The sequence below is a fragment of the Coregonus clupeaformis genome, unplaced genomic scaffold (assembly GCF_020615455.1).
Source record: "Coregonus clupeaformis isolate EN_2021a unplaced genomic scaffold, ASM2061545v1 scaf0051, whole genome shotgun sequence".
NCBI classification, from domain to species: Eukaryota; Metazoa; Chordata; class Actinopteri; order Salmoniformes; family Salmonidae; genus Coregonus; species Coregonus clupeaformis.
Genome location: NW_025533506.1, coordinates 384,397 through 399,428, shown reverse-complemented (window position 1 = coordinate 399,428; position 15,032 = coordinate 384,397). Strand labels below are relative to the sequence as shown.

Below are 15,032 nucleotides of genomic sequence, written 5' to 3'. Positions count from 1 at the left end.
AGCAGACATCCTCCACTCTCTGACTCCAATAGACAGGTTAACTAGTGGTGTTCCAGAGCAGACATCCTCCACTCTGACTACAATAGACAGGTTAACTAGTAGTGTTCCCAGAGCAGACATCCTCCACTCTCTGACTACAATAGACAGGTTAACTAGTGGTGTTCCAGAGCAGACATCCTCCACTCTGACTCCAATAGACAGGTTAACTAGTGGTGTTCCAGAGCAGACATCCTCCACTCTGACTCCAATAGACAGGTTAACTAGTGGTGTTCCAGAGCAGACATCCTCCACTCTGACTACAATAGACAGGTTAACTAGTGGTGTTCCAGAGCAGACATCCTCCACTCTGACTCCAATAGACAGGTTAACTAGTGGTGTTCCAGAGCAGACATCCTCCACTCTCTGACTACAATAGACAGGTTAACTAGTGGTGTTCCAGAGCAGACATCCTCCACTCTGACTACAATAGACAGGTTAACTAGTGGTGTTCCAGAGCAGACATCCTCCACTCTGACTACAATAGACAGGTTAACTAGTGGTGTTCCAGAGCAGACATCCTCCACTCTGACTCCAATAGACAGGTTAACTAGTGGTGTTCCAGAGCAGACATCCTCCACTCTCTGACTACAATAGACAGGTTAACTAGTGGTGTTCCAGAGCAGACATCCTCCACTCTGACTACAATAGACAGGTTAACTAGTGGTGTTCCAGAGCAGACATCCTCCACTCTGACTACAATAGACAGGTTAACTAGTGGTGTTCCAGAGCAGACATCCTCCACTCTGACTACAATAGACAGGTTAACTAGTGGTGTTCCAGAGCAGACATCCTCCACTCTCTGACTACAATAGACAGGTTAACTAGTGGTGTTCCAGAGCAGACATCCTCCACTCTCTGACTACAATAGACAGGTTAACTAGTGGTGTTCCAGAGCAGACATCCTCCACTCTGACTACAATAGACAGGTTAACTAGTGGTGTTCCAGAGCAGACATCCTCCACTCTCTGACTACAATAGACAGGTTAACTAGTGGTGTTCCGGAGCAGACATCCTCCACTCTGACTCCAATAGACAGGTTAACTAGTGGTGTTCCAGAGCAGACATCCTCCACTCTGACTCCAATAGACAGGTTAACTAGTGGTGTTCCAGAGCAGACATCCTCCACTCTGACTACAATAGACAGGTTAACTAGTGGTGTTCCAGAGCAGACATCCTCCACTCTCTGACTACAATAGACAGGTTAACTAGTGGTGTTCCAGAGCAGACATCCTCCACTCTCTGACTCCAATAGACAGGTTAACTAGTGGTGTTCCAGAGCAGACATCCTCCACTCTCTGACTACAATAGACAGGTTAACTAGTGGTGTTCCAGAGCAGACATCCTCCACTCTGACTCCAATAGACAGGTTAACTAGTGGTGTTCCAGAGCAGACATCCTCCACTCTCTGACTACAATAGACAGGTTAACTAGTGGTGTTCCAGAGCAGACATCCTCCACTCTGACTACAATAGACAGGTTAACTAGTGGTGTTCCAGAGCAGACATCCTCCACTCTCTGACTACAATAGACAGGTTAACTAGTGGTGTTCCAGAGCAGACATCCTCCACTCTGACTACAATAGACAGGTTAACTAGTGGTGTTCCAGAGCAGACATCCTCCACTCTGACTCCAATAGACAGGTTAACTAGTGGTGTTCCAGAGCAGACATCCTCCACTCTCTGACTACAATAGACAGGTTAACTAGTGGTGTTCCAGAGCAGACATCCTCCACTCTCTGACTCCAATAGACAGGTTAACTAGTGGTGTTCCAAAGCAGACATCCTCCACTCTGACTCCAATAGACAGGTTAACTAGTGGTGTTCCAGAGCAGACATCCTCCACTCTGACTACAACAGACAGGTTAACTAGTGGTGTTCCAGAGCAGACATCCTCCACTCTGACTCCAATAGACAGGTTAACTAGTGGTGTTCCAGAGCAGACATCCTCCACTCTGACTACAATAGACAGGTTAACTAGTGGTGTTCCAGAGCAGACATCCTCCACTCTCTGACTACAATAGACAGGTTAACTAGTGGTGTTCCAGAGCAGACATCCTCCACTCTCTGACTCCAATAGACAGGTTAACTAGTGGTGTTCCAGAGCAGACATCCTCCACTCTCTGACTACAATAGACAGGTTAACTAGTGGTGTTCCAGAGCAGACATCCTCCACTCTCTGACTCCAATAGACAGGTTAACTAGTGGTGTTCCAGAGCAGACATCCTCCACTCTCTGACTACAATAGACAGGTTAACTAGTGGTGTTCCGGAGCAGACATCCTCCACTCTCTGACTCCAATAGACAGGTTAACTAGTGGTGTTCCAGAGCAGACATCCTCCACTCTCTGACTACAATAGACAGGTTAACTAGTGGTGTTCCAGAGCAGACATCCTCCACTCTGACTCCAATAGACAGGTTAACTAGTGGTGTTCCAGAGCAGACATCCTCCACTCTGACTACAATAGACAGGTTAACTAGTGGTGTTCCAGAGCAGACATCCTCCACTCTGACTACAATAGACAGGTTAACTAGTGGTGTTCCAGAGCAGACATCCTCCACTCTGACTCCAATAGACAGGTTAACTAGTGGTGTTCCAGAGCAGACATCCTCCACTCTGACTCCAATAGACAGGTTAACTAGTGGTGTTCCAGAGCAGACATCCTCCACTCTGACTCCAATAGACAGGTTAACTAGTGGTGTTCCAGAGCAGACATCCTCCACTCTCTGACTCCAATAGACAGGTTAACTAGTGGTGTTCCAGAGCAGACATCCTCCACTCTCTGACTACAATAGACAGGTTAACTAGTGGTGTTCCAGAGCAGACATCCTCCACTCTGACTCCAATAGACAGGTTAACTAGTGGTGTTCCAGAGCAGACATCCTCCACTCTCTGACTACAATAGACAGGTTAACTAGTGGTGTTCCAGAGCAGACATCCTCCACTCTGACTCCAATAGACAGGTTAACTAGTGGTGTTCCAGAGCAGACATCCTCCACTCTGACTCCAATAGACAGGTTAACTAGTGGTGTTCCAGAGCAGACATCCTCCACTCTCTGACTCCAATAGACAGGTTAACTAACCCTAACCCTAACCCTAACCCAATAGACAGGTTAACTAACCCTAACCCTAACCCAATAGACAGGTTAACTAGTTGTATGTTCTTCTTCTCCCCCTTTATATCTCAGAAACCGAGAGAGTCTCCACGGTGACGGCTGTGCTGCTGAAGTCCCGGACCGGAGAGTTTGATCTGGAATCTATTCTGTTCCTGAAGCTCCGAGGTCTCGGTAAAATCAGATGACATCATTGTCAGCTTGTAATCTAACCAGAACCAGACGCTCGCTAGGACAGTCTGTTGTTGTCATCGCATCTTGGATGCCTCACATCATGAGGGTTCATAGCTTGTTGCCAGCTTGATATTGTAGCTTCATTGTAAGGCCTGTGGTTTTACAAGTGGTGGTGTGCTGCAGTATCAGCTGGTTGTGAAGGTTTTTTTAACAAGAGGGCGTGTCCTGTGATTGTCTGTTCTCCAGGGATCTATGATCTAGGCTGTATCGGGGAGTGTGTCAATCTGGAGAGACTGGATCTGTCTGGTAACAACATCACTAACCTGGGTCCTCTCTCCTCTCTGAGACTACTAAAGATACTCAATGTGCCAGCCAACAGGATCTCTAACTTAGGTACAGAATATTACAATACACAACTGCATGTGAAACTGTCATGGGATGCATTCGTTCACTGTTTCCATTGTGCTATTACAATACAGATACAGTACAAATCAAGTGTGATGTGTGTGGAGATGTCAGATTGGTGGTCCACTGTGATGGTGTGCACATACGTGTCTTTAAAGATGGAATCCACAGTAGGGGAAACAGCGCCACTGGTCGCCCCACCGCCTTTATTGTTTTTGTTGTGTGGACGAACGGAGGTGAGGAGCGTCACGCAGCATGGGTCGCTGTTTGCAGTAACCTCTTTGTTGTTGTAATATCCCAAACGAACATGGCAGTTTCCCCGTGAACGATTCCAGCTTTAAATGTTTTTGTGTTTTGTCTGCTTCCAGAAGCCATTTCCAGCTGTGACAGTTTACAGAGCATAAATGTGGCTGGAAACCTCATATCCAGGTAAATATGTATTTACTATTTACAGTACTGTGATGTCATATCCAGGTAAATATGTATTTACTATTTACAGTACTGTGATGTCATATTCAGGTAAATATGTATTATTTACAGTACTGTGATATCATATTCAGGTAAATATGTATTTACTATTTACAGTACTGTGATGTCATATTCAGGTAAATATGTATTTACTATTTACAGTACTGTGATGTCATTTTCAGGTAAATATGTATTATTTACAGTACTGTGATATCATATTCAGGTAAATATGTATTTACTATTTACAGTACTGTGATGTCATATTCAGGTAAATATGTATTTACTATTTACAGTACTGTGATGTCATATCCAGGTAAATATGTATTTACTATTTACAGTACTGTGATGTCATATTCAGGTAAATATGTATTATTTACAGTACTGTGATATCATATTCAGGTAAATATGTATTTACTATTTACAGTACTGTGATGTCATATTCAGGTAAATATGTATTTACTATTTACAGTACTGTGATGTCATATTCAGGTAAATATGTATTATTTACAGTACTGTGATATCATATTCAGGTAAATATGTATTTACTATTTACAGTACTGTGATGTCATATTCAGGTAAATATGTATTTACTATTTACAGTACTGTGATGTCATATCCAGGTAAATATGTATTTACTATTTACAGTACTGTGATGTCATATTCAGGTAAATATGTATTATTTACAGTACTGTGATATCATATTCAGGTAAATATGTATTTACTATTTACAGTACTGTGATGTCATATCCAGGTAAATATGTATTTACTATTTACAATACTGTGATATCATATTCAGGTAAATATGTATTATTTACAGTACTGTGATATCATATTCAGGTAAATATGTATTTACTATTTACAGTACTGTGATGTCATATCCAGGTAAATATGTATTTACTATTTACAATACTGTGATATCATATTCAGGTAAATATGTATTATTTACAGTACTGTGATGTCATATCCAGGTAAATATGGACAGGTCTAATAACAAGTCTAATAACAGGTCTAATAACAGGTCTATTAACAGGTCTATTAACAGGTCTATTAACAGGTCTAATAACAGGTCTATTAACAGGTCTATTAACAGGTCTATTAACAGGTCTATTAACAGGTCTAATATCAGGTCTATTAACAGGTCTATTAACAGGTCTAATAACAGGTCTAATAACAGGTCTATTAACAGGTCTAATAACAGGTCTATTAACAGGTCTAATAACAGGTCTATTAACAGGTCTAATAACAGGTCTATTAACAGGTCTAATAACAGGTCTATTAACAGGTCTATTAACAGGTATATTAACAGGTCTAATAACAGGTCTAATAACAGGTCTAATAACAGGTCTATTAACAGGTCTATTAACAGGTCTAATAACAGGTCTATTAACAGGTCTATTAACAGGTCTATTAACAGGTCTAATAACAGGTCTATTAACAGGTCTATTAACAGGTCTATTAACAGGTCTATTAACAGGTCTAATAACAGGTCTAATAACAGGTCTAATAACAGGTCTAATAACAGGTCTAATATCAGGTCTAATAACAGGTCTAATAACAGGTCTATTAACAGGTCTATTAACAGGTCTAATAACAGGTCTATTAACAGGTCTAATAACAGGACAGGTCTATTAACAGGTCTATTAACAGGTCTATTAACAGGTCTATTAACAGGTCTATTAACAGGTCTAATAACAGGTCTAATAACAGGTCTATTAACAGGTCTAATAACAGGACAGGTCTATTAACAGGTCTATTAACAGGTCTATTAACAGGTCTATTAACAGGTCTATTAACAGGTCTAATAACAGGTCTAATAACAGGTCTATTAACAGGTCTATTAACAGGTCTAATAACAGGTCTAATAACAGGTCTAATAACAGGTCTAATAACAGGTCTAATAACAGGTCTAATAACAGGTCTAATAACAGGACAGGTCTATTAACAGGTCTATTAACAGGTCTATTAACAGGTCTAATAACAGGTCTAATAACAGGTCTAATAACAGGTCTAATAACAGGTCTATTAACAGGTCTAATAACAGGACAGGTCTATTAACAGGTCTATTAACAGGTCTATTAACAGGTCTATTAACAGGTCTAATAACAGGTCTATTAACAGGTCTAATAACAGGTCTAATAACAGGTCTATTAACAGGTCTAATATCAGGTCTATTAACAGGTCTATTAACAGGTCTAATAACAGGTATATTAACAGGTCTAATATCAGGTCTAATATCAGGTCTATTAACAGGTCTAATAACAGGTCTAATAACAGGTCTATTAACAGGTCTATTAACAGGTCTATTAACAGGTCTATTAACAGGTCTAATAACAGGTCTAATAACAGGTCTATTAACAGGTCTAATAACAGGTCTATTAACAGGTCTAATAACAGGTCTATTAACAGGTCTAATAACAGGTCTATTAACAGGTCTAATAACAGGTCTAATAACAGGTCTAATAACAGGTCTATTAACAGGTCTAATAACAGGTCTAATAACAGGTCTAATAACAGGTATATTAACAGGTCTAATAACAGGTCTATTAACAGGTCTAATAACAGGTCTAATAACAGGTCTATTAACAGGTCTATTAACAGGTCTAATAACAGGTCTAATAACAGGTCTAATAGCAGGTCTATTAACAGGTCTAATAACAGGTATAATAACAGGTCTAATAACAGGTATATTAACAGGTCTATTAACAGGTCTAATAACAGGTCTAATAACAGGTCTATTAACAGGTCTAATAACAGGTCTAATAACAGGTCTATTAACAGGTCTATTAACAGGACAGGTCTATTAACAGGTCTATTAACAGGTCTATTAACAGGTCTAATAACAGGTCTAATAACAGGTCTATTAACAGGTCTATTAACAGGTCTAATATCAGGTCTATTAACAGGTCTATTAACAGGTCTAATAACAGGTATATTAACAGGTCTAATATCAGGTCTAATATCAGGTCTATTAACAGGTCTAATATCAGGTCTATTAACAGGTCTATTAACAGGTCTATTAACAGGTCTAATAACAGGTCTAATAACAGGTCTAATAACAGGTCTAATAACAGGACAGGTCTATTAACAGGTCTATTGACAGGTCTATTAACAGGTCTATTAACAGGTCTAATAACAGGTCTATTAACAGGTCTATTAACGGGTCTAATAACAGGTCTAATAACAGGTCTAATAACAGGTCTAATAACAGGTCTAATAACAGGTCTAATAACAGGTCTAATAACAGGTCTAATAACAGGTCTATTAACAGGTCTAATAACAGGTCTATTAACAGGTCTAATAACAGGTCTATTAACAGGTCTATTAACAGGTCTATTAACAGGTCTATTAGCAGGTCTATTAACAGGTCTATTAACAGGTCTATTAACAGGTCTATTAACGGGTCTATTAACGGGTCTAATAACAGGTCTAATAACAGGTCTATTAACAGGTCTATTAACAGGTCTATTAACAGGTCTATTAACAGGTCTATTAACAGGTCTATTAACGGGTCTATTAACGGGTCTATTAACGGGTCTAATAACAGGTCTAATAACAGGTCTATTAACAGGTCTATTAACGGGTCTATTAACGGGTCTATTAACGGGTCTAATAACAGGTCTAATAACAGGTCTATTAACAGGTCTATTAACAGGTCTAATAACAGGTCTATTAACAGGTCTATTAACAGGTCTATTAACAGGTCTATTAACAGGTCTAATAACAGGTCTAATAACAGGTCTATTAACAGGTCTATTAACAGGTCTATTAACAGGTCTAATAACGGGTCTAATAACGGGTCTATTAACGGGTCTATTAACGGGTCTAATAACGGGTCTAATAACAGGTCTAATAACAGGTCTAATAACGGGTCTATTAACGGGTCTATTAACGGGTCTATTAACGGGTCTATTAACGGGTCTAATAACAGGTCTAATAACAGGTCTATTAACAGGTCTAATAACAGGTCTATTAACAGGTCTATTAACGGGTCTATTAACGGGTCTAATAACAGGTCTATTAACAGGTCTAATAACAGGTCTATTAACAGGTCTATTAACAGGTCTAATAACAGGTCTAATAACAGGTCTATTAACAGGTCTATTAACAGGTCTATTAACAGGTCTAATAACAGGTCTAATAACAGGTCTATTAACAGGTCTATTAACAGGTCTATTAACAGGTCTATTAACAGGTCTATTAACAGGTCTATTAACAGGTCTATTAACAGGTCTATTAACAGGTCTATTAACAGGTCTATTAACAGGTCTAATAACAGGTCTAATAACAGGTCTATTAACAGGTCTATTAACGGGTCTAATAACAGGTCTAATAACAGGTCTATTAACAGGTCTATTAACAGGTCTATTAACAGGTCTAATAACAGGTCTAATAACAGGACAGGTCTATTAACAGGTCTAATAACAGGTCTAATAACAGGTCTATTAACAGGACAGGTCTATTAACAGGTCTATTAACAGGTCTAATAACAGGTCTATTAACACGTCTAATAACAGGTCTATTAACAGGTCTATTAACAGGTCTAATAACAGGTCTAATAACAGGTCTATTAACAGGTCTATTAACAGGTATATTAACCTGTCTAATAACAGGACAGGTCTATTAACAGGTCTATTAACAGGTCTATTAACACGTCTAATAACAGGTCTATTAACAGGTCTATTAACAGGTCTAATAACAGGTCTAATAACAGGTCTATTAACAGGTCTATTAACAGGTCTAATAACAGGTCTAATAACAGGTCTAATAACAGGTCTATTAACAGGTCTATTAACAGGTCTATTAACAGGTCTATTAACAGGTCTAATAACAGGTCTAATAACAGGTCTAATAACAGGTCTATTAACAGGTCTATTAACAGGTCTAATAACAGGTCTAATAACAGGTCTAATAACAGGTCTATTAACAGGTCTATTAACAGGTCATTCTTACAATGTGAATGGTATGGTTAGGCGTCATTAATTGTCTTAAAACCTCTCACTTTAGAATGATCAGTCTTGAGACTGTTTTGCGTATTAAAGTTGTTTTTGTTTTTAATCATCAACAGTATTGACAACATCCACTGCCTTCAGTCGTTGAGGAAGCTGGAGAATATTCGCCTGAAAGACAACACCTATAACTACACCAACCCAGGTCAGTCATTCCATTCCATTTAGGTGGTTTTTTAGAAACTATTCATGCTTCAATTTCAAAACATATATCCTGACATAATCTGGTTGGGTTTTTAGTGTGTAAGAACATGTCCTACAGAAACATTCTTCTGGAGATGTTCCCAAACATCAGAGTGTTGGACGGTGAGACATTTATATTAATAACATGTTTCATTAAAGGTTTTCTAGTCTGTTGTTTGTCAAGTAACAAGTATCTGTCCTGCTCACTGCTCTGTTTTAGGTGAAAGAGTGGTTGGACGTGGGAGTGACTTATATCAATTATGCAAAGACATTGATGAAACTATCAAAGGTATTTATTTCAGTTAGCTTGAAACTATTAGACATTTTCAGAACATTGTATATATTGTATATTGGCATCTCTTTGACTCGATTTTAGATTACGCTTTTGAGCAGCCAAATGTATTGATGTCTCTACCTTCTTGCCCTTTGTGCTGTTGTCTGTGCCCAATAATGTATGTACCATGTGTTGTGCTGCTACCATGTTGTGCTGCTACCATGTTGTGCTGCTACCATGTTGTGCTGCTACCATGTTGTGCTGCTACCATGTTGTGCTGCTACCATGTTGTGCTGCTACCATGTTGTTGTCATGTGTTGCTGCCATGCTGTGTTGTTGTCTTAGGTCTCTCTTTATGTAGTGTTGTGGTGTCTCTCTTTATGTAGTGTTGTGGTCTCTCTTTATGTAGTGTTGTGGTGTCTCTCTTTATGTAGTGTTGTGGTGTCTCTCTTTATGTAGTGTTGTGGTGTCTCTCTTTATGTAGTGTTGTGGCGTCTCTCTTTATGTAGTGTTGTGGTGTCTCTCTTTATGTAGTGTTGTGGTGTCTCTCTTTATGTAGTGTTGTGGTGTCTCTCTTTATGTAGTGTTGTGGTGTCTCTCTTTATGTAGTGTTGTGGTGTCTCTCTTTATGTAGTGTTGTGGTGTCTCTCTCTTTATGTAGTGTTGTGGAGTCTCTCTTTATGTAGTGTTGTGGTGTCTCTCTCTTTATGTAGTGTTGTGGTGTCTCTCTTTATGTAGTGTTGTGGTGTCTCTCTTTATGTAGTGTTGTGGTGTCTCTCTTTATGTAGTGTTGTGGTGTCTCTCTTTATGTAGTGTTGTGGTGTCTCTCTTTATGTAGTGTTGTGGTGTCTCTCTCTCTTTATGTAGTGTTGTGGTGTCTCTCTTTATGTAGTGTTGTGGTGTCTCTCTTTATGTAGTGTTGTGGTGTCTCTCTTTATGTAGTGTTGTGGTGTCTCTCTTTATGTAGTGTTGTGGTGTCTCTCTTTATGTAGTGTTGTGGTGTCTCTCTTTATGTAGTGTTGTGGTGTCTCTCTTTATGTAGTGTTGTGGTGTCTCTCTTTATGTAGTGTTGTGGCGTCTCTCTTTATGTAGTGTTGTGGTGTCTCTCTTTATGTAGTGTTGTGGTGTCTCTCTTTATGTAGTGTTGTGGTGTCTCTCTTTATGTAGTGTTGTGGTGTCTCTCTTTATGTAGTGTTGTGGCGTCTCTCTTTATGTAGTGTTGTGGTGTATCCCTTTATGTAGTGTTGTGGCGTCTCTCTTTATGTAGTGTTGTGGTGTCTCTCTTTATGTAGTGTTGTGGTGTCTCTCTTTATGTAGTGTTGTGGTGTCTCTCTTTATGTAGTGTTGTGGCGTCTCTCTTTATGTAGTGTTGTGGTGTATCCCTTTATGTAGTGTTGTGGCGTCTCTCTTTATGTAGTGTTGTGGTGTCTCTCTTTATGTAGTGTTGTGGTGTCTCTCTTTATGTAGTGTTGTGGTGTCTCTCTTTATGTAGTGTTGTGGTGTCTCTCTTTATGTAGTGTTGTGGTGTCTCTCTTTATGTAGTGTTGTGGCGTCTCTCTTTATGTAGTGTTGTGGCGTCTCTCTTTATGTAGTGTTGTGGTGTCTCTCTTTATGTAGTGTTGTGGTGTCTCTCTTTATGTAGTGTTGTGGTGTCTCTCTTTATGTAGTGTTGTGGCGTCTCTCTTTATGTAGTGTTGTGTCTTCTCTCTTTATGTAGTGTTGTGGTGTCTCTCTTTATGTAGTGTTGTGGTGTCTCTCTTTATGTAGTGTTGTGGCGTCTCTCTTTATGTAGTGTTGTGGTGTGTCACAAGGGCTGAGTGTGTATGTGGTGGAGGAATCAAACGCAGGCACACGAAGTCTTGGTCAACAGTCCAATATATATATTGTAAGGTAATCCAAAACAGGAAAATAAAGTCCAGCCTCAAACCGGGGGCAAGGAACAACAATCAACGCACAAACAAACCCGTGCGTAAAAGAGGGAAAAATGCGCACACAGTGCGGAAACGAAAAACACACGCACAAGCACAAAATCCCAAACAAGAAACGAAACACAGCAGACAGGAAAATAATCACTCACAACACCTGACCCCAAACACAGAAACTAAATAGGCACATAATCAAACACTAACAAGGGTCAGGTGTACAAACAGACAAAACCAAACAAACACGAAACATCGAACGGTGGCAGCTAGTACTCCGGAGACGACGACCGCCGAAACCTGCCCGAACAAGGAGGAGGGGCAGCCTCGGCCGAAACCGTGACAGTACCCCCCCCTTGACGCGCGGCTCCAGCCGTGCGCCGACTCCGGCCTCGGGGACGACCAGGACGACGCGGAGCAGGGCGTGTAGGATGACTCCGATGGAACTCGGTCAATAGGGACGGGTCTAAGATGTCTCTCCGTGGCACCCAGCACCGCTCCTCCGGGCCGTACCCCTCCCACTCCACGAGATATTGAAGACCCCCCATCCGGCGTCTGGAATCAAGGATGGACCTCACCGTGTACGCCGGGGCCCCCTCGATGTCCAACGGGGGCGGAGGAGTCTCCTCTATCTCAAACTCCTGGAGTGGACCAGCTACCACCGGCCTGAGGAGAGACACATGGAACGAGGGGTTAATATTCTTGTAATCAATAGGTAATTCTAACCTGTAACACACCTCGTTCAATCTCCTCAGGACTTTAAATGGCCCCACAAACCGCCGACCCAGCTTCCGGCAGGGCAGGCGGAGGGGCAGGTTTCTGGTCAAGAGCCAGACTCGATCTCCAGGTGTGTACACAGGTCCCTCACTGCGGTGGATATCGGCGCTCGTTTTCTGCCGACGGATGGCCCGCTGCAGGTGTACGTGGGCAGCGTTCCATGTCTCCTCCGAGCGCCGTATCCACTCATCCACCGCAGGGGCCTCGATCTGGCTCTCGTGCCAAGGTGCCAGAACCGGCTGGTACCCTAATACGCACTGAAAAGGGGTTAGTTGTGTGGAGGAGTGGCGGAGAGAGTTCTGTGCCATCTCGGCCCACGGCACGTATCTCGCCCACTCCTCCGGCCGGCCCTGACAATATGACCTCAGAAACCTACCCACATCCTGGTTTACACGTTCCACCTGCCCATTACTCTCCGGATGGTAACCCGAGGTAAGGCTTACCGAAACCCCCAACCGTTCCATGAACGCTCTCCACACTCTGGAGGTAAACTGGGGGCCTCGATCAGACACTATATCCTCGGGTACCCCGTAATGCCGGAAGACATGGGTAAACAGAGCCTCAGCGGTCTGTAGGGCAGTGGGTAAACCTGGCAGGGGAAGGAGACGACAGGCCTTAGAGAACCGATCCACAACGACCAGGATGGTAGTATTCCCCTGGGAGGGGGGAAGGTCGGTAACAAAGTCTACCGAGATGTGGGACCAGGGTCGTTGTGGAACGGGCAGGGGCTGTAGCTTACCCCTGGGCAAATGTCTGGGCGCCTTACACTGGGCACACACCGAACAGGAGGAGACATAAATCCTCACATCCCTGGCTAACGTGGGCCACCAGTACTTAGTGCTAAGGCAGTGCACCGTCCGGCCGATACCAGGATGTCCAGAGGAGGGGGACGTATGAGCCCAATAAATGAGTCGGTCGCGTACCTCGAGCGGGACGTACGTCCGACCCACGGGACACTGTGGAGGACTTGGGTCGGTGCGTAACGCCCGCTCGATCTCGGCATCCACCTCCCACACCACCGGGGCAACCAGACAAGACTCCGGTAGTATGGGAGTGGGCTCAACGGACCTCTCCTCCGCGTCATACCGCCGAGACAGGGCATCTGCCTTCCCGTTCTGGGACCCAGGGATGTAAGTGATTTTAAACACAAACCGGGCTAGAAACATAGTCCAGCGAGCCTGGCGAGGATTCAGTCTCCTAGCTGCCCGGATGTATTCCAGGTTACGGTGGTCAGTTAGAATGAGGAAAGGGTGTTGAGCCCCCTCAAGCCAATGCCGCCACACCTTTAGGGCCTGTACCACGGCTAACAGCTCCCTGTCTCCTACGTCATAATTCCGCTCCGCCGGACTGAGCTTTTTAGAATAAAAAGCACAGGGACGGAGTTTAGGGGGTGTGCCAGACCGTTGGGAGAGAACGGCCCCTATACCGGCCTCTGACGCATCTACCTCTACCTGGAAAGGTAAGGAGGGATCCGGATGCGCCAACACCGGCGCCGAGGTAAACAGGTCCTTCAGTCTCCCAAAAGCCCTGTCCGCCTCAGCTGACCACCGCAAGCGCACCGGACCCCCCTTTAACAGAGACGTTATGGGAGCTGCCACCTGTCCAAAACCCCGGATAAACCTCCTGTAATAATTCGCAAAGCCCAAGAACTGTTGCACCTCCTTCACAGTGGTTGGGGTCTGCCAATTACGCACAGCTGACACCCGGTCTACCTCCATCTTCACCCCTGACGCAGACAACTGATAACCCAGAAAGGAGACCGACTTCTGAAAGAACAAACATTTCTCAGCCTTGACATATAGGTCATGCTCCAACAGCCTCCTCAATACTCGGCGTACCAGGGCTACATGCTCCGCTCGGGTAGGGCTGTACACCAGAATGTCGTCTATGTACACGACCACTCCCTGTCCCTGCATGTCCCGGAAAATCTCATCGACAAAGGATTGGAAGACTGAGGGAGCATTCATTAACCCATATGGCATGACGAGATACTCGTAATGTCCGGAGGTCGTGCTAAACGCTGTCTTCCATTCATCTCCCTCTCTAATACGCACTAAGTTATATGCGCTCCTGAGATCTAATTTTGTGAAAAACTGGGCCCCGTGCAATGACTCCGTCATAGTCGCAATCAGAGGAAGTGGATAGCTGTACTTCACTGTAATCTGATTGAGACCGCGGTAATCAATACACGGGCGCAAACCGCCATCCTTTTTCTTCACAAAAAAGAAACTCGAGGAAGCGGGTGAAGTGGAGGGCCGTATGTATCCCTGTTTCAGAGACTCAGCTATGTACGTCTCCATAGCCTTCCTCTCCTCTTGAGACAAGGGATACACATGGCTCCGAGGGAGAGCTGCGCCTGACTGGAGATTTATCGCACAATCCCCCAGTCTATGAGGTGGCAACTGCGCCGCCCTGGTCTTACTAAACACCTGTTTCAAATCCTCATACTCTGGGGGAATATGCAGTGCTGGCATAAGATTCGGACTTTCCACCGAGGTCGCCCCTAAGGAAACACCCAGACACCTACCCTCACACTGGACAGACCACCCTTTTAGAGCTTTCTCTCGCCACGACATAGTAGGGTCATGGGTCATTAACCAGGGAAGCCCCAGCACCACCGGATACGCAGGGGAGTCAATAACATAGAGCTGTATAGTTTCCATATGACTCTCCTGCG

The 15,032-nt window shown here is 43.0% G+C and overlaps 1 protein-coding gene across 3 annotated transcripts in view; it reads left to right on the top strand.

Annotated features, from left to right (window-relative positions):
• Positions 1–15,032, top strand: part of lrrc61 (leucine rich repeat containing 61) — a 58,636-nt gene that overhangs the window by 38,856 nt on the left and 4,748 nt on the right. Inside the window, exons 2-8 of one of the 3 annotated variants that reach the window (XM_045212783.1) lie at positions 3,225–3,317; positions 3,570–3,716; positions 3,887–3,964; positions 4,097–4,157; positions 9,262–9,347; positions 9,443–9,508; positions 9,606–9,674. In XM_045212783.1, coding sequence (XP_045068718.1) covers positions 3,225–3,317; positions 3,570–3,716; positions 3,887–3,964; positions 4,097–4,157; positions 9,262–9,347; positions 9,443–9,508; positions 9,606–9,674 — 600 coding nt within the window. Of the gene's footprint in view, positions 1–3,224; positions 3,324–3,569; positions 3,717–3,886; positions 3,965–4,096; positions 4,158–9,261; positions 9,348–9,442; positions 9,509–9,605; positions 9,675–15,032 lie in introns of all 3 variants that reach the window. The other 2 variants (XM_045212782.1, XM_041869460.2) reach the window with 2 other exon arrangements.